Source organism: Pelophylax lessonae, assembly GCF_965119305.1.
Source record: "Pelophylax lessonae genome assembly, chromosome: 12".
Taxonomy (NCBI): domain Eukaryota; kingdom Metazoa; phylum Chordata; class Amphibia; order Anura; family Ranidae; genus Pelophylax; species Pelophylax lessonae.
This window is the reverse complement of record NC_138779.1, coordinates 33,677,985-33,695,959: the sequence shown is the minus strand read 5'-3', so window position 1 is coordinate 33,695,959 and position 17,975 is coordinate 33,677,985. Positions and strand designations below refer to the sequence as shown.

Sequence of the window (17,975 nt, the reverse complement as noted above, 5' to 3'; positions counted from 1 at the left end):
GACCAGTTGTGATTGGTCACAGCTGATCACATGGTAAAGAGCCTATGTCATAGGCTCTTTACCAGGATTGGAGATGTGGTGTGCCAGTGACACATCACACCACCGATCACTGCTCTGCCCACCCTCGCGGGCGCTTACGACCGGCTTATCCTGCTGGGCTCTAGATGACGACCGGTCAGGATAACTTAACCGCTTTGCGGCCGTCATTCTGCTATATGGCGGGCGAGAAGTGGTTAAGGTCTTTGAATCTGACCTCCAGCCTTCCTTTCAGTCTTGCACAGTTGTACTGGCTCCTCTCCTGCACTGAAATTTCTTTCTCTGATTTCACTGCACACTGTGGTCTTTTCACACTGTGGTCTTTTCACAATGTGCATTGGAAGCTGCAGCAAGTCAGAACCTGACTCAATTCCTGGCTGGTGGGTATCCAGCAGCACCTAGCCCTTTCCTCCCAAGCCTTGACTCTCCCTGGCTTATCTTTCATTTATTGGTTTTCCGTACTTTCAATCATGGAAACTCATATCAAATGTGGGAGTTGCCTAGAGCGGTCTGCATGCCAATACAGTCTGCCTAAAAACTACCACTCCTCCAGACCACACCTACAGCTACCCATCAAGGCATTTTGGTGTTTGAACTACCTTTCCTAAGAGCCAGCCCACTGCTTGCATCAGGGCTGAGGACTCTTGAGAGGAGTGCTGGGGCAGGGTGTTGTCATGTTTTCAGGAAGCTATGTACACAACTTTGCTGGCTCCTTCCACCAGCCATGATGTGCCTGCATTGTATAGAGAAGCACAAAGACATTGTGATGATGTCACTGGGTCTCAGATAAGGTATGTAAACAAAAATAGAATTTTTATTTAGCCCTCGTTCACACCAATGCGATTTGTCAATCAATTTGACAGTTCAAAAGCCATATCCTATTTTCAGTAATGGAACCATTCAAATAGTTGTAACTCAAGTTGCAGCAACTTTGAAAAAGACTCCTGCATTATTTTTCTACAATTTTATTGCGACTTGCATTGACTTCTGTCTGTTAAGGCCACAATGAAACCACACTGATCGAAAACCACACTGATTTGCGGCTTTGAAATCTCTCTGAAGTAGTGTGATTTCAAAGCCATGCTGGTGAGAACCAGGGCTTGAAAATGACCTTAATGTATTAAAGTATTCCGCCCTTACTACCAAAATAAAATGTTTAATCCTAAAACTTATTCCTGTAGAAAATGAAGAAAAAACATAGGAGTCCATGGAGTTCAGTATTGTCTTGGTTGTAGAAAAAGTGCTCCCTGCGTTGCTTCTCTCTGGAGCTGCCATCTTAAAATCAGGAGCAGTAGAGAGCGGCGCAAGCTTAGTGTAGCAATAGGTTTAATAGATTGACAAACACAGTAACTCACTTCAAAGTAAGGGTAAAACGGTGTGGTACAAGTGGTGGTTCATCTGTTTCTTTCATGGTCGGTGCAGCGCGGGGTGGGAGCGGAGTATGAGCGTTCCTCTGGGGAGGCTGGTTGTGGGCAGCTGTAGACCACAGGTCGGCGGCGATGGAGGACTCAGGGCCGTGTTCCAACTTCCGGCCCGATGACATCACATCGGGTTAGAAGAGAGGACAGGAGGTGCGTGCGCGTTCAGAGCATCCGTGCTCCTTCGTCAGGCTCCAAATGCACGCACCTCCTGTCCTCTCTTCTAACTGGATGTGCCGATATCGGGCCGGAAGTCGGAAAACAGCCCCGAGTCGACCAGCGGGCTACAGCTGCCCACAGACAGCCTCCCCACAGGAACGCTCATACTCTGCTCCCACCCCGCGCTGCACCGACCAGGAAAGAAACAGATGAACCACCACTTGTACCACACCGTTTTACCCTTACTTTGAAGTGAGTTACTATGTTATTTGTCAATCTATTAAATCTATTGCTACACTAAGCTGGCGCCGCTCTCTCCTGCTTCTTGTTCTCCAGAGCCCCTCCATGCTCCAGCTGGCAGCCGCTGAACGTTGCCACCTCTACTCTTCATTACAGATTTGAACCTACAATACCCCTCCTTCCCTTACCATCCTCTTACCACCTACCTATACTAGCAGAGCGCCATGATATACTATTCATCTTAAAATCATATCTGACGTGTAGTCAGACATGAGGGCTCTTTATCCAGTCTACGGAACCTGACATGCCCTGCTGGCATGTATGTATATGCACCACACCCCCTGCGCATGCGCAGACACTCTGGGGGTCCTGCCAGTAAACTGACAGAGACCCCGCATGCAGAAGATCCCATTGGTTGCCTCCTGCGATAGGTGATGTAGAAATTCTGACCAGTTTGGTCATAAACTGGTTAAAATGTATTTGGATAGACCGCCTCTTAGGGTAAGGACCAGCCCTGTATAACCTAATGTTATATAAGTTTACCGGAGCTGTTTGTTCCGCCTGGATTTAACATTTGGCACAATCCTTACATAAGAAGGAAAATGTACATATTTTGAGCAGGACGTAGCCTGCCTTCGCAAAAGTCTGTGAGAATGACATTTACCATCAGATTCCCTCCAGCCTAAACAAGTTTAGCACATTTTCACCATGGATTCGGCAATTAAGACGCAAGAGGGGGAAATGTAAGTGCGATGGCGTATAGGCGCATACTTGCTCGATGGAGTCAGCCGGAATGTTGACATAGGATCTAACGCAAACTCATTGTTAATGGAACTGCCATGGCAACGTCCAGCGGCTAACTCGCAGCCCAGTCCATTAAACTGGAGAGTACATTCGTAGGAGCAGCCAAGAAAAATATATTGACTCAAAATAAAGAATGTTATGGAATTTCTTTTCTTTTTTTTTCCCTCTTTTATTTGTCCCCCTTTCCAGTAGGAGCAGAACCTGTCAGATTATCGTGGCAGATTTCGGCGATTAGTCAGTGATTATTTTGTTTTCCATGTTATGACGGGAAAATTGCTATAATAACATTTTAGGAATGGCTGCAATATTGTTCATGCTGTAAATCCGAAGCAGGTGTCAATGTTTGGGATCCACGTCACATAGTAAAGAGCCGCTTCTGTGCTTAATAAAGCCGGTCTCTTTCTAGGACAGACAGGACTTTTTGTATTTTCAGTCGTATTAAAGTTAAATCTGTCTTTCTGACAAATTGGTATTTGTAAGGCGAGGCAGTAAATCAGACACTTGTGCAAAGGATTTATTACCAATCTTGTTTCTTTATGCCCGTACAAGTTCTTAAAGCGAAACTCCAGGCAAACTGCTTAATGTTACTAACCCAGGAGCCTGCAGTCACTATATCTGGTCTTCCACAGTACACAGAACATGGAAATGCAATTATTTTGGTAAATATAAACTGCTAAATACCTTTTTCTCATCAGCAGTATATAGCAGTCTTGTGACTTCTATCAGTGTCTGGTTAAAGCTTGTAGGAGGAGTTTTCATTCTCCTCTGACTGTTCTATGAAGCTGCAGGACCTCTGACCCTCTGTATGGATACTGCTGATTGGCCCTGTGCTGATTACATGCACTCTCCCAAGAATAAAAAAAAAAAAAAAAACTCCCTCACAATGCACACCAAACTGAGCATGTGCAGAGTGCCCCAAAGGCTCTATAACAGGGTTCCTCAGACTACGGCCCTCCAGCTGTTACGGAACTACACATCCAATGAGGCATTGTAAATCTATGAGATTCACAGACATGACTAGGCATGATGGGAATTGTAGTTCCTGAACAACTGGAGGGCCATAGTTTGAAGACCCCTGTTCTATACTATCAGTAGGTGGATTGGGGACACCAAAAGGGGAGGATCAGAGTAGACAGGATCAAACATCCTTTTTACAAAACGCAGCAGAAAAACCCCTTAAGTTCCACAGTGAGTATAACAAGCATCCTTTACTGCATACACAGACTGATTTTACGGTTGTGGGTGGGTTTACTAACACTTTAATGTATGTCTTTGTGAACTGTTTTTGTCATGGTAAGATGTGTAATTCTGTTCAGCAAGTTTTGATTTACACACTACTGTTAGGTCTCTTGTACCCAAGGCACTTAAAAATGCTACATTTTCTAGGCAGTCAGGATTTTACTGTTCTAAATGCAGTCCATTGTTTTTAATGGGCCTGTATACACAGGCACAGAAACTTGGGCTGTGTATAGATGTTAAAAAAAAAAAAAATCTGTGTTTCGTCAGTATTTGTATGCATGTATGCATCCTTTTGATTAAAAAAAAAAAAGCTAAAAGTTTCTCATGCGCATGCGCAAATACGTGTGCTCTACAGCTCATCCTTGCATTTTTTTTTTTTTCTGCCAGGAAGATCTCATGTTCAATAGGTACCCTTAAGCTGCCCATAGATAGGCATTTTTTTCTCCTTCAGCCTGGAGGCTAACTTAGGGGAGGGGGGAGATTCCTCCACCCACACAAATAAGGTGAATGGAGGAAACCCTACCCCACCAGGACATTGCGTCTTGGCAGCGGTATTTGCCACTGTCAGAACACATTGGTAAGCGGCTACAGCTGCTGATCGATGGAAGTTTCCCAGCATGTCCCTTCTTCAGAAGTTATCACACATATGATTCTGGTTGGTAGAAAAGACAAAAAAGAAAAAGAGGGGCGTACCGACCTAGTGCATTACCATAAAACCATTTATTTAAAATATTAAAAAGTGTACAAAGTACTCACAAGACTGGTGTGATACAACACACATCAACATAGCATATGCAATCTCCAAGGTAGCCAGGTCTTGAATGTAGCGAATGGACATGCAGATGGTCGCATGGTGCTGCTGTGGCTAGGCTAACGCGTTTCAGGGGCGAACCCCCTTCCTCAGAGCCAGAAAGAGTGCTGCAGTACTAGGTCGGTGCGCCCCTCTTTTTCTTTTTTTTTACTCCCAGACAGCACTTGAGCGCAGGAGATTTTGTTTTACTACTCTGATTCTGGTTGAGCAGGGACTAGGGTCCCGATACAGATACCTGGCATTGTGTATCTACCGATACCGAAACCGATCAGGAACTACACACATACACAATATGCATGCGGCTGCAGTACAGAGCAAAGCCACTGCTTCATGTGTATGGCTCCTCCATTCACAGGCGGAGTGCATCTGATATCCCTCCGCCTGTGAGCCGGACCTATACAGGAAGTAGCGGCTCCGTGCAAGTAAGGGACGGCTGAGCCGTTACTCAGCAAAACCGGATCGGCCTGTGGATCGGTTAATTTTACCGATCCCCCGATCGAGCTATTTTGGCAGTATCGGCGCCGATATCCGATCCTAATATCGGATCGGTGCATCCCTAGCAGGGACCGCCACACACTGATCAAAATTTGGCCAGACTTTGCTGAACTGGCCAAGTTTCAATCCTGTAGCCAGCTTGACATGGTATAGCCAGCAGAAAGACTCTATTTCCCTATTGCAGTTTCCTGTCTGCTGATTTGATGGGGGATGAGCATCATCTGACTGCGGTCCTTTTCATTCTTTTAGGGGAATTTGTTTTAAAAATCAGCCTGTTTATTAATAAATGGTTTTAAAGGCATAGTCCACCTTTTGCAAAAAATGTAATTGCACCTTTATTAATAAAATGTGCATTTGTTACTTTTTGCATTGAAGCCGGCAGAGCATTGCAATCATGATAAGTAAATCGCTGGTGCAATGCACAGGCCTCCTGCATTGTTGGCAGCCCAGCTCCGGGTTCGTATGAATGCACGGGTGTTCTGTTTGGGGCTGCAGGAAGTAAACAATGGGCTACAAGTGAGGTGACCTCACCACAGTTGCGCTCCATTGCTATCTGTGAGTCTTTTTTGCTGTTGTTGCAGATGGGCCTTGTCTGCCATTCATAGATCCTGTGAATGGATCTGTGAAAGGATGACGCAGCTGTGCTAAATGTAAAAAAAAAATAAAAATAAAAAATCAACAAGATACTTCAGGGAGAACCACCCTGCAGGTCAGCAAAAAAACGCAGGCTCTCCTAAAGGGAGCTCCTGTGTAAAAGAAAGAAAGAAAAAAAAAAACACAACATGACACACGGATATGCAATTTTGAATGAAAAATGAATTGTATTAAACTAGTATAGAGCATTCTTGCTTTTAACATGTAAACAATATATCTTTTTATACTACTTGTTTAACCACTTCAATACAAGCCACTTTCACCCCTTTCCTGCCCAGGTCAATTTTCAGCGCTGTCACACTGAATGACAATTGTGTGGTCATGCAAAGCTGTACCCAAATTAAATTTTTATAATTTTTTTTCACACAGATAGCTTTTCTTTGGTGTAATTTAATTATTAGTGGGTTTTTAATTTTTACTTAAAAAAAAAAGTTTTCTTAGTTTCTGTCAGTAAATTTTGTAAATAAGTAATTTTTCTCCTTCACTGATGTGTGCTGAGGAGGCACTGATATGAGCACTGATGGGTGGCACTGATGGGCAGCACAGATGAGCAGGCACTGACTGGCATCACTAATGGGCACTGACTGGCATCACTAATGGTCACTGATTGGTGTCACTGATGTACACTGCTTTACTGTAATCTGGGCACTGATGATCGCCTTGGATGTGGTCCGGGGCTATTAGGGTGTACCTCGCAGCTACGGGGTCTTTTAGGAATACAGACTCCCTATTTGTGCTCACGGGTGGGCCTCGGAAAGGGTTGTCTGCTTCCTCTGTGACCATTTCCAGATGGGTCAGACAGATGGGGGTTCAGGCCTTTCCATCAAGGGTCAGGTTCCTCCTTTCCCTGTCAAGGCGCACTCTACTTGGGCGCTCAGTGCCTCCTGGGCCTTCTGTCATCAGGGGTCAGTGACGCAGGTTTGCAAGGCGTCCACCTGGTCATCGGTGCATGATTACACAAAGTGGATGTGTTGGCATCTGTGGATGGTTCCTTTTGGCCGCAAGGTTTTGCAGGCTGCTGTTTAAGAGGACCTGATCCTCTTTGAGGGTCTAATATTTTTTTTCAGGTGAGCTCCTGTTTTGGTTGAGCTCCTGTTTACCTGGTTGGCTCCAGTTTTGGTTGAGCTCCTGTTTACCTGGTTGGCTATAGTTAGCCTTGGGATTTTCGCTGTCCCCCCCCCCCCCCCCCCCTTATGTTTAACACTGCTTTGGGACGTCCCAATGGTTAAGAAGATCAGGAGCTGTGTCTGACAATCAACGGAAGAGAAAATTTGTATTTTTGACTTGCTGTAAAAATCCATTTCTCTGATGTTCGTTAACGGACACAGCACCCACCCCTCTTTGGAGTTGTTGATACTGCTTGTAACAAAACTGAGTGGCTATAGCAGAGAGAGGGAGTATACCCCCTGGGACTGCCCATAGGTCTAGCCAGACTTATATTCCACCTAGTGTCCTACTCCTGTAGGGGGCAGTATAACCCAATGTTTAAGAAGATCAGGAGCTGTGTCTGTCAATAAACATCATCAGAGAAATGTCGAAAATCCCATTTTTTTTGGGGGGGAGGAAAAGTATAAAAAAAAAAACTCAACGTGAGCTGTGGTGATTGTAAGGAGACAAAGGCTGAGTGAGGCAGTCTGCCTTTAACACCACCTGAGCGGTTTCTGGATCATAATAAAAAAACAACCTGCAGTCATAAAATTCCTTTAGCATGGAAGGGTTCCTTGAAAAATATTTGACCCCCCGGGGATGACTGTAATATAACTTTACACTCTGTACAGATGTCCAGGAACTTCTGTACATGTAAGCTGGAATTGGGATTCTGGGGGTGCTGCACAAAGGGGCATGTCACCATGGTTATAAGGATGCAGTGTTTTAATTTTCAGCCAATTTTAGAAAACCTCAGTGGCTGCCTATCTATAATGAAAAGGTAGAATTTGACATCATTAGAAAATGATTGATCAATTATATTTTGGTATCTGTGAAAGTGGAGTTTTCCTTTAACCGCATACTGCAAAGAGCAGAGATATAGAGTATCCTCTAGAACAGTGATGGTGAACCTTGGCACCCCAGATGTTTTGGAACTACATTTCCCATGATGCTCATGCACTCTGCAGTGTAGTTGAGCAGCATGGGAAATGTAGTTCCAAAACATCTGGGGTGTCGAGGTTCGCCATCACTGCTCTAGAAGCATGCAAAGAGTTTTATTGTAACTCTTAAAAGCCACTCGGAAGCATCTTTCAAGGAATTGAGGTGTGTGCTACCCTCTGACAGCCAATCATAAATCATATTTTGTTAGCGCTCCCCCTTTAAGCTATTCCGTCTCAGTTGTAATTGGTTGCTAGAAGTTACAGCACAACACTTTTTGTATGACATTATAGGCAGTGCTTTAAGTGGGCCAGTATGCACCGGTACTCAGTACCGCCACTTCCAAATATGGCTCTTGAGCATACCGCCACCTCTCCGTGCGCCTTAGCATACCAGTACGCTCATTTTGGACATTTGCGCCCCCTCAATTTCCCCCCCCAAGAATATTTCCCACTCCAGAGCCAGACCAGTCACCACCAGTGAGTCCCCCTGCTCCGGAGTCCCAGCCCAGGCCAGGGGGGGTGCTCTGTGGAGACCCTGTGGGGGGGGTGGGCGACAAAATTTATAGGCTATAATGGAGTACCGGCACCTCTTTTGGGCCACTTAAGGCACGGATTATAGGTCGTATCCTATGCCTGCCAATTCTGGCTGTGTTTAAGGTATGCATATCCACACCATGAGTCACACCATGTCTATCCCTATGTCTCTCTCACAGGGGGCAGCTCCATCAACAGTGCTGCGACAACTGGACCAGCGTCAACGAGGATGCCCGTGCCAAGATGGCGAGGATGGCAGCAGCCGCAGCATGGGGATTAGGTAAGACGTCTGGCTTATGTAACGTTACGCCGCTGTGTGTCATGTCTCCCCTTTCATCATAGTAGAACAGCTGCGTGACTGATGCGATTCCATGTAACCAAATAGACTTCCAGGCCTAATGGGATTACATAACCAGCACTTCTATACCCCCATCTGTAAAACGTATACATACAAGCCAGTATACAAACAATTTCCTAAGTACTTGTCTAGATTGCTGTTATTTCTTTCATACGTCTTTTCTGCAAAGTTTGGACTTCCTAATTACTAATTAGGAAGTAATGGATTACACCCGTCACATTTTCCAAATTGCTTACGCTTTGAGAAAGGTGCCGCATTATCCGCAGCTTCCAAACAGGCCAGCGCCCCATCGTTCAGATTTGTCATCCAAAGTGTTTGCTAAGTCGCCAATGCTGTAATTATTTTGTAAATTATCAGTGTGAGGTAGAATTAAATCAGATTAAAACCATTTGAAGAGAGAGTCTATTGCTCATTTTTGGTGTGTGTTTGGGCCTGCAGCATTCCTTACGCCAGTAATTACTAAATGCTTCCTGAATGCATTTAGCGCTGCACGCTTTGTCTGAAGGAGCTGTACGTGTGGAAAGGACTCAACACTTTTCCGATTGTGTGTTTAACCCCCCTCAGAGGTCATTGAAGCCTCTGTGCCCGGAAAAAATGCAGCAGTATTAGTATACTTTGGTTAAAGCGGATTTTCACTGCATCTGAGCACCACAAGACCAAAAACACAATTTAAAGTGATTGAAAAGCCTTGTGGTTTTTTTTTTTTTTATAACGAACATGTCATACTTACCTCCTCTGTGCATTTGGTTTTGCACAGAGCAGCCCAGATCCTCCTCTTCTCGGGTCCCACGTTCCTGCTCCTGACCCCTCCCTCCTATCGAGTGCCCCCACAGCAAGCAGCTTGCAGCCCCATTCACATAATGCTGACTAATGTGCCTACCTAAATTACATTTTTATTTGGCACACATTTAATAAATATTCTGTAGATTTTTTTTTGTTTTTCTTTATAAAAAAAAAAAAGGCGAATGCTAAAAAAATTTAAATTGTATTTCTGGTTATTTTACACAATTTTCTTTTTTAACTTTAATCCACAGTGGCTACCCGCTTCAGCTGTAAATGTGCCTCTATGTGAGCCACAGTGACAGGTGTAGCCAACAAGTTTGTTTGGAGCTATAGGAGCTGGCTCTTGTGTTGTGACTGGGGTTGCGTTTTTTGTCTTTCAGAAAATTGGGACAGTATGGAGGAGTACACGTGCTTAATCCCCCGTGATACCCATGATGGGGCTTTTTACAGAGCTGTGCTGGCTCTACACCAAGATCTGTTCTCTCTTGCTCAACAGGTAAGTGACCCCATATACTTTTAAGGTTTTTGTTGCTGTGCTTGTTAGCATTGGAGAGTTATCACTTCACTTACAGAGACCATGCAGGGAAGTAAGGAAAAAGTCCTTATCTGAGTCCACTGAAATAAAAACCTGACAGGATTTAGTGTTCGCTATTATTGCCAAAATATTGTTTCTCTTTCGTTCGACGGACATAGGGCTCCATAAATCGTAACTAGTGGGTTATATTGCCTACTCCAGGAGTAGGACTAGGTAGAACAAAAAACACCTGGCTACGCCCGTGGGCTGTCCTCAGCTGGTATATAACCCCCCTCTCTGCTCTAGGTAATCAGTTTTTAATCAGTCTAGTCAGGAGTAAAGACCTAGAAGACCTAGGCTGGGATCTCTGGTCCTAGCAACTTTCTCCTAAATCTTTTTTTTGTTTTTCTCTTGGGAGATCTACAATCAACTGCTGGGCGACAGGCTGGATAATCTAGATCCAGTGGTGTCCCCCCCCCCCCCCCCCAGCGAGCGCGTGCAGACCGCAGCTACTCGCTAGGTCAGCCGCGACATTTTCCGCATAGACAGAGGCTGGCCCGCGAGTTAAACGTCTCGCAAAGTTGCATGCACCCAAGTCGCATCGGTCCCTTGGCTGATAGCTCCCCTACTTCAGGTGCAAGGTTTTCGGTTTGGAGCGTTACCCGCACCGTGGAAGGGTAAGTAGAGCCCCCTCATCCCCTTTTTCTTTGGGGGGTTAACGCGGGAACCTCCAGGGCTGGTCAAGCCTGCCTGCAGGTTCCTTCCTCCCATCCTTAAATCCCTCACTTAGCTGGGCTTCCACCACTCCTCTTTCCCCCTGTCTGGACCTGGAGTGTGGTGGGGACCCCTGGGGTCTCCCCAGCTATCCCCACTCTGTAAGGTTTGTGGGATAGTGTGTGTCCCGTCCTTGTAGTCTAGAGGGGTCCCAGTGCAGGAGACCCCCCTAGGTGCATGCCCTGCGGTTTGCACTGTGGGTATAGTGCAGAGGGGTCCCAGTGCAGAATGCACAGCAAACAAAACGTGTGTTCTACCTTCGGGGGCGGCGTCAATCAGACTGTGCTTGGAACATTGGGCGGATTGTCTTCAGGGATGTCCAGTGCGCATTCAATTGGACAATGCCATGGCCGTGGCTTATGTCATTCACCAGGGGGGCAAAATAAGTGTCCTGGCGGCTCTGGAGGTAGGCGGCGTTCTAAAGTTGGCAGAACGGTTCGTTCCAGCCCTCTCCGCCATACGCATTTTTAGGGTGGAAAACTGGCAGGCGGATTACCTCAGTCGGCAGGCGTTGGACCAAGGGGAGTGGTCTCTTCATCCGGAGGTGTTTCGAAAGTTGTGTCTCTGGTGGGGTATCCCCGAGGTGGATCTGTTGGCGTCTCGGCTCTACAGAAAGGTGCAAAGGTTTGTGGCTCAGTCACGGGACCTTCTAACAGAGGCCACAGACTCGCTGGTTGTCCCGTGGGGTTAGTATCATCTGATTTACGCCTTCCCTCCTCTCAAGCTTCTGCCAAGACTTCTACGCAGGATCGAGTCAGAAGGGATTCTGGTCATCCTAGTGGCTCCGGATTTGCCTCGCCAGGCTTGGTACGCCAATCTGGTGCGGCTGGTCTCCGACGTTCCTTGGAAGCTTTTGCTCAGGGAGGATCTGTTGCCCCAAGGATCAATCTTCCATCCTGCTTTACAGTCGCTGGCTTTGATGGCTTGGCTGTTGAACGCCAGGTGCTGATGGATAGAGGTTTGTCTGAGTCTGTGATTCCAACTCTGTTAAAAGCTAGGAAATCATCTTCTAGGAAGATCTACCATCGTACGTGGAAGTCTTACATTGCATGGTGTGAGTCTCTCTTGGGGTTCATTCTCGCTCTTTCTCGTGGCTCGAATCTTGACCTTACTTCAATGGGGGGGTTGAGCAGAAACTGGCCTTGAGTACGATTAAAGGTCAGATGTCGGCCTCAGCTGTCTTCCTTCAACGGTCCTTGGCCACACACTCCCTGGTGCGTACCTTTCTTTACGGTGTCCGACATTTGGTTCCTCCAGTGCGGTCTTCATTGCCGTCTTGGGACCTCAATTTGGTGCTCAGTCCTCTAGATGCCGCCTTTTGAGAATCTTCGGGAGAGTCCCCTGCTTACGCTGTCCCAGAAGGTGGCCCTTTTGGTGGCTATCAGCTTTGCGCACAGGGTGTCTGAATTGGCAGACTTATCCTGACGTTCACCTTATTTGGTGGTTCAGAAATAAGGTGGTTCTTCGTCCCTGTCCTTCGTTCTTTCCAAAGGTTGTCTCTGATTTTCATTTGAACGAAGACATTGTGCTGCCTTCCCTGTGTCCCAGGCCAAAACATCCAAAGGAAATTGCCTTGAATGTGGTCCGTGCACTTAGGTTGTACCTGGCAGTTACGGAGTCTTTTAGGAAGTCAGACTCACTATTTTGTGCTCACAGATGGGCCTTGGAAAGGGTTGTCCGCTTCCTTCTTCGACCATTTCCAGATGGATCAGACAGACAGTGATTTAGGCTTATATTCCATCAGGAGTCTGGTTTCTCCTTTCCCTGTCAAGGCGCACTGTACTTGGGCGCTCAGTGCCCCTTGGGCCTTCCGTCATCAGGCGTCAGTGAGGCAGGTTTGTAAGGCGTCCACCTGGTCATCGGTGCATACAAAGTTCTATAAAGTGGATGTGTTGGCATCTGCTTCCTTTGGCCGCAAGGTTTTTCAGGCTGCTGTTTAGAGGACCTGGTAATCTTTGAGGTTCTATTATTTTTTTCAACTAAGATCCAGTTTTTTATTGAGCGCCTCCTGTTCACCTGGTTGGCTAATGTTTAGGAATTTCTTTTTCACTGCTCCTACTCCTCATGTTTAACACTGCTTTGGGACATCCCAATGGTTATAAATACCAGGAGCTGTGTCCGTCAATTGACTTACCGCAAAATCCATTTCCCTGATGTTCTTTGATGGACACAGCATTCGCCCCTCTGTGGAGTTATAATTCTCCTGACACTGCTTGTAACAAAACTGTGTGGCTATAGCAGAGAGAGGGAGTATACCCCCTGGGACTGCCCATGGGTGTAGCCAGAATTCCTTTCTGCCTAGTATCTTCCTGTAGGAGGCAGTATAACCCAATGGTTAAGAAGATCAGGAGCGGTGTCCTCAATGAACATCAGAGAAATAGATTTTACAGTAAGTCAAAAATCCTATTATTTTTTTTGTTTAGTTTTGGCTAGAGTCTGGCTTGAAGCATCAATTTTAATGATCACTTATTTTTTTTTTTTATTATTGCAGTGTATTGACAAAGCCAGAGACATGCTGGATGCAGAACTGACAGCCATGGCTGGAGAGAGCTACAGCCGAGCCTATGGGGTAACTATTGCACCTATTAACTTTTTATGAGATTGTCTGTACCAAGCCCCTTCATGGAAGCGTTTGAAAGAGAAACTTGCAGTGTTGCCCTTGCCCACCTATCAGATGCCTCCTTTCATTTTCTAACGTGGAGAGGTTTAACGTGGAGAAGTGTAAGGTTTTGCACTTGGGGACTAGAAACATAAAAGCACAATACACGTTAGGAGGGGAACCCTTGGGGGAATCAAAAATGGTGAAGGATCTGGGAGTCTTGGTTGATGATAGACTAGGCAACAGCATGCAATGTCAAGCGGCAGCTGCCAAGGCTAGCAGAATATTAGCATGCATAAAGAAAGGGATGTATTCCAGAGATAAGACTATAATCCTTACACTTTATAAAACTCTGGTCCGACCGCATCTGGAGTATTCTGTCCAGTTCTGGTCGCCAGTCCTCAGGAGGGATGTGTTGGAGCTGGAGAGGGTCCAGAGAAGGGCAACTAAACTAATTAGGGGATTGGAGGACCTTAATTATGAGGAGCGTCTGCAATCGCTTGATTTATTCTCCCTGGAGAAGAGACGCCTGAGGGGGGACATGATAGCAATTTTTAAATATCTCAATGGGGATCTAGGCTTAGAAAAAAAGCTATTCAGTCGAAGGGATTGCATGAGGACTCAGGGGCATACAATGCGATTAGAGGAGAAGCGTTTTAACCTCAGGCAACGTGGGGGGTTCTTTATTGTTAGGGCTACAAGATTGTGGAATTCTCTACCACAAGAGGTGGTTTCTGCAGGTAGTATGGTGGCTTTCAAAAGACTACTAGACATACATCTCAAGGATCAGAACATTCAGGGGTATGTGAGATGATTACAGCCACACACACCTACACAGGTTGAACTGGATGGACTATTGTCTTTATTCAACCTCACCTACTATGTAACTATGTAACCCACTGAAAAAACTCTAGTTGGTTGGCTGCTAGTTGTGTAGATTACTCTTGTGGAATGATGAGTGATTCCCTCTCTTTTCAGGCAATGGTCACCTGCCAGATGCTGTCCGAGCTGGAGGAAGTGATTCAGTATAAACTGGTGCCAGAGCGAAGGGAAATTATTCGTCAGACCTGGTGGGATCGGTTACAGGTGAGCGGTGTGGTTGTACACGTTGTTTATCATTGTTTGGTCAAAAGCAAAGAAAAAGCAGGTTTCCTTATATACAATATTCCCCCAGAACAATGTTTTTCCTCCTGTTCTGTTCTCCTGCCATAGCCAGTATGGGTCCTGTATACAATGGATTGAGATAAAAAAAAATGTTAAACCTTGTGCAATTCTCTCTCGCCCTCTCTCGCCATAACATTATGACCATCGACTCCACTAGACCTCTGAAGATGCCCTGTGGTATCTGGCACTAAGCTGTCAGTAGCAGATCCTGTAAGCTGCAAGGTGAGGGCCTCCATGAATCAAACTTGTTTTCCCAGCACATCCCACAGCTGCTCAATTGGATTGAGATCTGGGGAATTTGCAATCAACACCTCAAACTTGTGTTCCTCAAACCATTCTTGAATTCATCAGACCAGGCCACCCTCTTGCCATTGCTCTATGGTCCAGTCCTGAGACTCCTTTGCCCACTGTAGGCACTTTTAGCTGTGGATACTGGTCAGTGTGGGTACCCTGACTGGTTTGAAGCTACACAGCCCTATACACAACAAACTACGATGCACTGTGTGTTCTGACACCTTTCTACTGAAACAGCATTAGCTTTTTCAACAATTTGAGCTACAGTTGCTCTTCTATTGTATTGGACTACATGGGCCAGCATTCACTCCCCATGTGCATCAGTGAGCCTTGGCAGCCCGTGACCCGGTCGCTGGTTCCCTAGATCGCATTTCTTGGTCTGCTTTTGGACGGTCTGTTTCACTGCAGACTGGGAACATACCACACGAGCGGCAGTTTTGGAGATGTTCTGACCCAGTCATCCAGCCATTAAAATTTGGATCTTGTCAAATTCGCTCAAATCCTTCTGCTTGGAAAAATCTTTTGCTTTTAAAACATTGTCATCACTTGCTCCCTAATCTATCCCACCCACCTTCAAAAACCATTGTAACAAGATAATCAATTGAATTCTCATTAAATGGCAGTGATCATAATGTTATGGCTGATTGGTGTATATATAGGAGTGAGATTAAAATTGTCTTCTTTATACCATGTTTGCCTACATGGGTGGCAACAGATACTACGGCACACTGATAAATAACAGTATTCATAAATATAACATCACACGAAGAACGATGGCACCCCAATTCCCTGAAACATGCTTGCTATGTTTTGTGTTATGGGATTTTTTTTATTTATTTCTGTTCTCCAACCAGTTGGAGTTTCCAATATATTCATGGTGCTGCTTACCCACCTTTTACATTAGGGCTAAGATCAGAGCTCTGCAAGGCAGGTTCCTCCACCCTAAACTCATGGAGCTGGCTTTGTGCACAGGGACACAGGCCTGCTGGAGCAGGAAAGAACCTTTCCAAAATAGTTACTACAAAGTTAGAAGAGCGCAAACGTCTAAGGCTGGGTTCACACTAGTGCCAATTCGCATGACAGGAGTGTGTAACCAGCTCTCAATGGAGCCGATTCACACATCTCCGGGACGGCTGCGGAGAGGATTGCATAGGAGTCGTGTGCGTCTTTGGCTCCGTTTCAGGTCCGAATTCAGGCAAACATTCGGGCCAGATTCATCTCTGAATCGGAAAACAGGGACGCACTGGACCCCTGCTGTGAGCCGCATCCATGTGTATGCCATGGGATCAACAGTACCCCTCACTGGAAACACAGGAACTCTAACTTCGTGTAGATGGGCATGGTCAGGTGTCTACAATCTTTTCGCCATATAGTATACTTGGGTTATTTAGGGTAAAGGCAGTAGATTTAATTCAAAGCACTGTGCTTTTTACCATACTTGCCTATACCTTTACTTTATGTCAGCTTAATACAGGTACACTTTTTAAAAGCCAGCGTTTTCAAAGCCCTCTTTTTCCCCCAGACAGAGACATTTCCAAATTTTCAGGGAAGTTTGTACAATCTAAGTTTTGTTCACCTGTTTGCGCCTCACCCTATACAACTCCAGAATATTACAATCATATCTTCAGAGGGAAAAATTTGTTGGGCACTTTACAGTCTGGCAGCGGATGGGCAGAAGGGTTTTTATGGCAGGATGGAAACCAGTTAGGGAACTTATATTTTAGAGCCTGAAGGCGTGAAGGGAATAGGGATCAAGGCTTCTATTAATACCGCTGTTTACAAGTCTTTCATCGCGAAGGACATTCCTTACGGTTTGTGTTTTTTCTTCTTTTTTTTTTTTCAGTTGCATTTCTGTTACGCGGTGTAGCGTCTGCTTTAGTCTTTTATTAGGTGTGGAGGTAGTGGGGGGAGCAGGTATTTCTCACTTTCAGTAGCCAGATAGTCGGGACGCGTGCTGGCACATTGGCCGCACAGTCAGACTGGGCACAAGGTAATGCTCATCCTCTGTGCAGACGGTTTGTGCTGGAGGGGAAGAGCGTTCGCAGCCAGTGGCTGTCTTCCTGGCCAAGTGTCCTGCAAACATTAACATCTGGGAAATGCACAAACCAAGCCCAGCCAGGGGAAACGCAGGCAACTGCCAGTGCCTTCCGGCAGTGTCTGCCTGGAAGCCGTGGTATTACTATGATCACCCATATGAAGAGCTGTACAGAATCCGCGTCATTCAACACCTATTGAAGCCACTTTGGCGTCAACTTTCTTTAATCTCTCCTTCGTATTTACGTGTTCCTAATATTAAAGAGGGTGCTGCTTAAAAATAACTTGCTGGGAAAAAAAATCCAGTTTTCTTTTTCGGCCTTTTTTTTTTATTATTTTTAATCTTTTATTTTTATACTTTATTTTCTTTAAAATTACTCTGTTGCTAAAAATAAAAAGAAACCGATTACTTGCCAGTCTCTCCATTGGTGAATCTGACCTTTACTCACTTGCAAACCTACGCACGGCCATGTAATCCTCAGCATTCTACACATTTGGGTATGTCAGATGCCTGCGTTCCCCACTGCAGCCCTGTGGTTTCTCCACTGCCCACTACATCACTACTGAGTCCCTGCAGAGCTGTAGTGGAGTAGGGGCTACTAGGAAGGACCACAGCACACAGGGTGTCAGGCTTATAGAATGATTCTTTATTTTGTATAATTTCTTTTTTCTCTTACGTCCTCCGACAGTCGCCGCCTCTTCATATTCGTCACATATGGGGGTATTAGACTTTGCTCCGAAGGAGTAGCTAGGCAACAGAATATGTTAACAATAAAGCTTTAACATATCCCACCCTCAAGGGGTGGTCCCCTCAGTCAATACCCTCCTACTTCCTGCAACCATATCTCAGTTTTAATGTCTAGCTTGTCAGGAGTGGCTGGCTCTCTCTGTGCTGGGACTTTTTGTCCCAGACTCTTTCTTCTTTTTGATATTTTGTTTGAGTTTTCTCTCTGCCTTTACTTAGCTGTTATTTTTGTC

At 45.6% G+C, this 17,975-nt stretch overlaps 1 protein-coding gene across 3 annotated transcripts in view; it reads left to right on the top strand.

The window, feature by feature from the left end:
• Nucleotides 1-17,975, top strand: part of MTOR (mechanistic target of rapamycin kinase) — a 254,519-nt gene that overhangs the window by 172,358 nt on the left and 64,186 nt on the right. For all 3 annotated transcript variants that reach the window (XM_082274319.1, XM_082274318.1, XM_082274317.1), the window contains exons 33-36: nt 8,657-8,757; nt 9,999-10,114; nt 13,398-13,475; nt 14,484-14,591. In XM_082274319.1, coding sequence (XP_082130445.1) covers nt 8,657-8,757; nt 9,999-10,114; nt 13,398-13,475; nt 14,484-14,591 — 403 coding nt within the window. The remainder of the gene's footprint in view (nt 1-8,656; nt 8,758-9,998; nt 10,115-13,397; nt 13,476-14,483; nt 14,592-17,975) is intronic.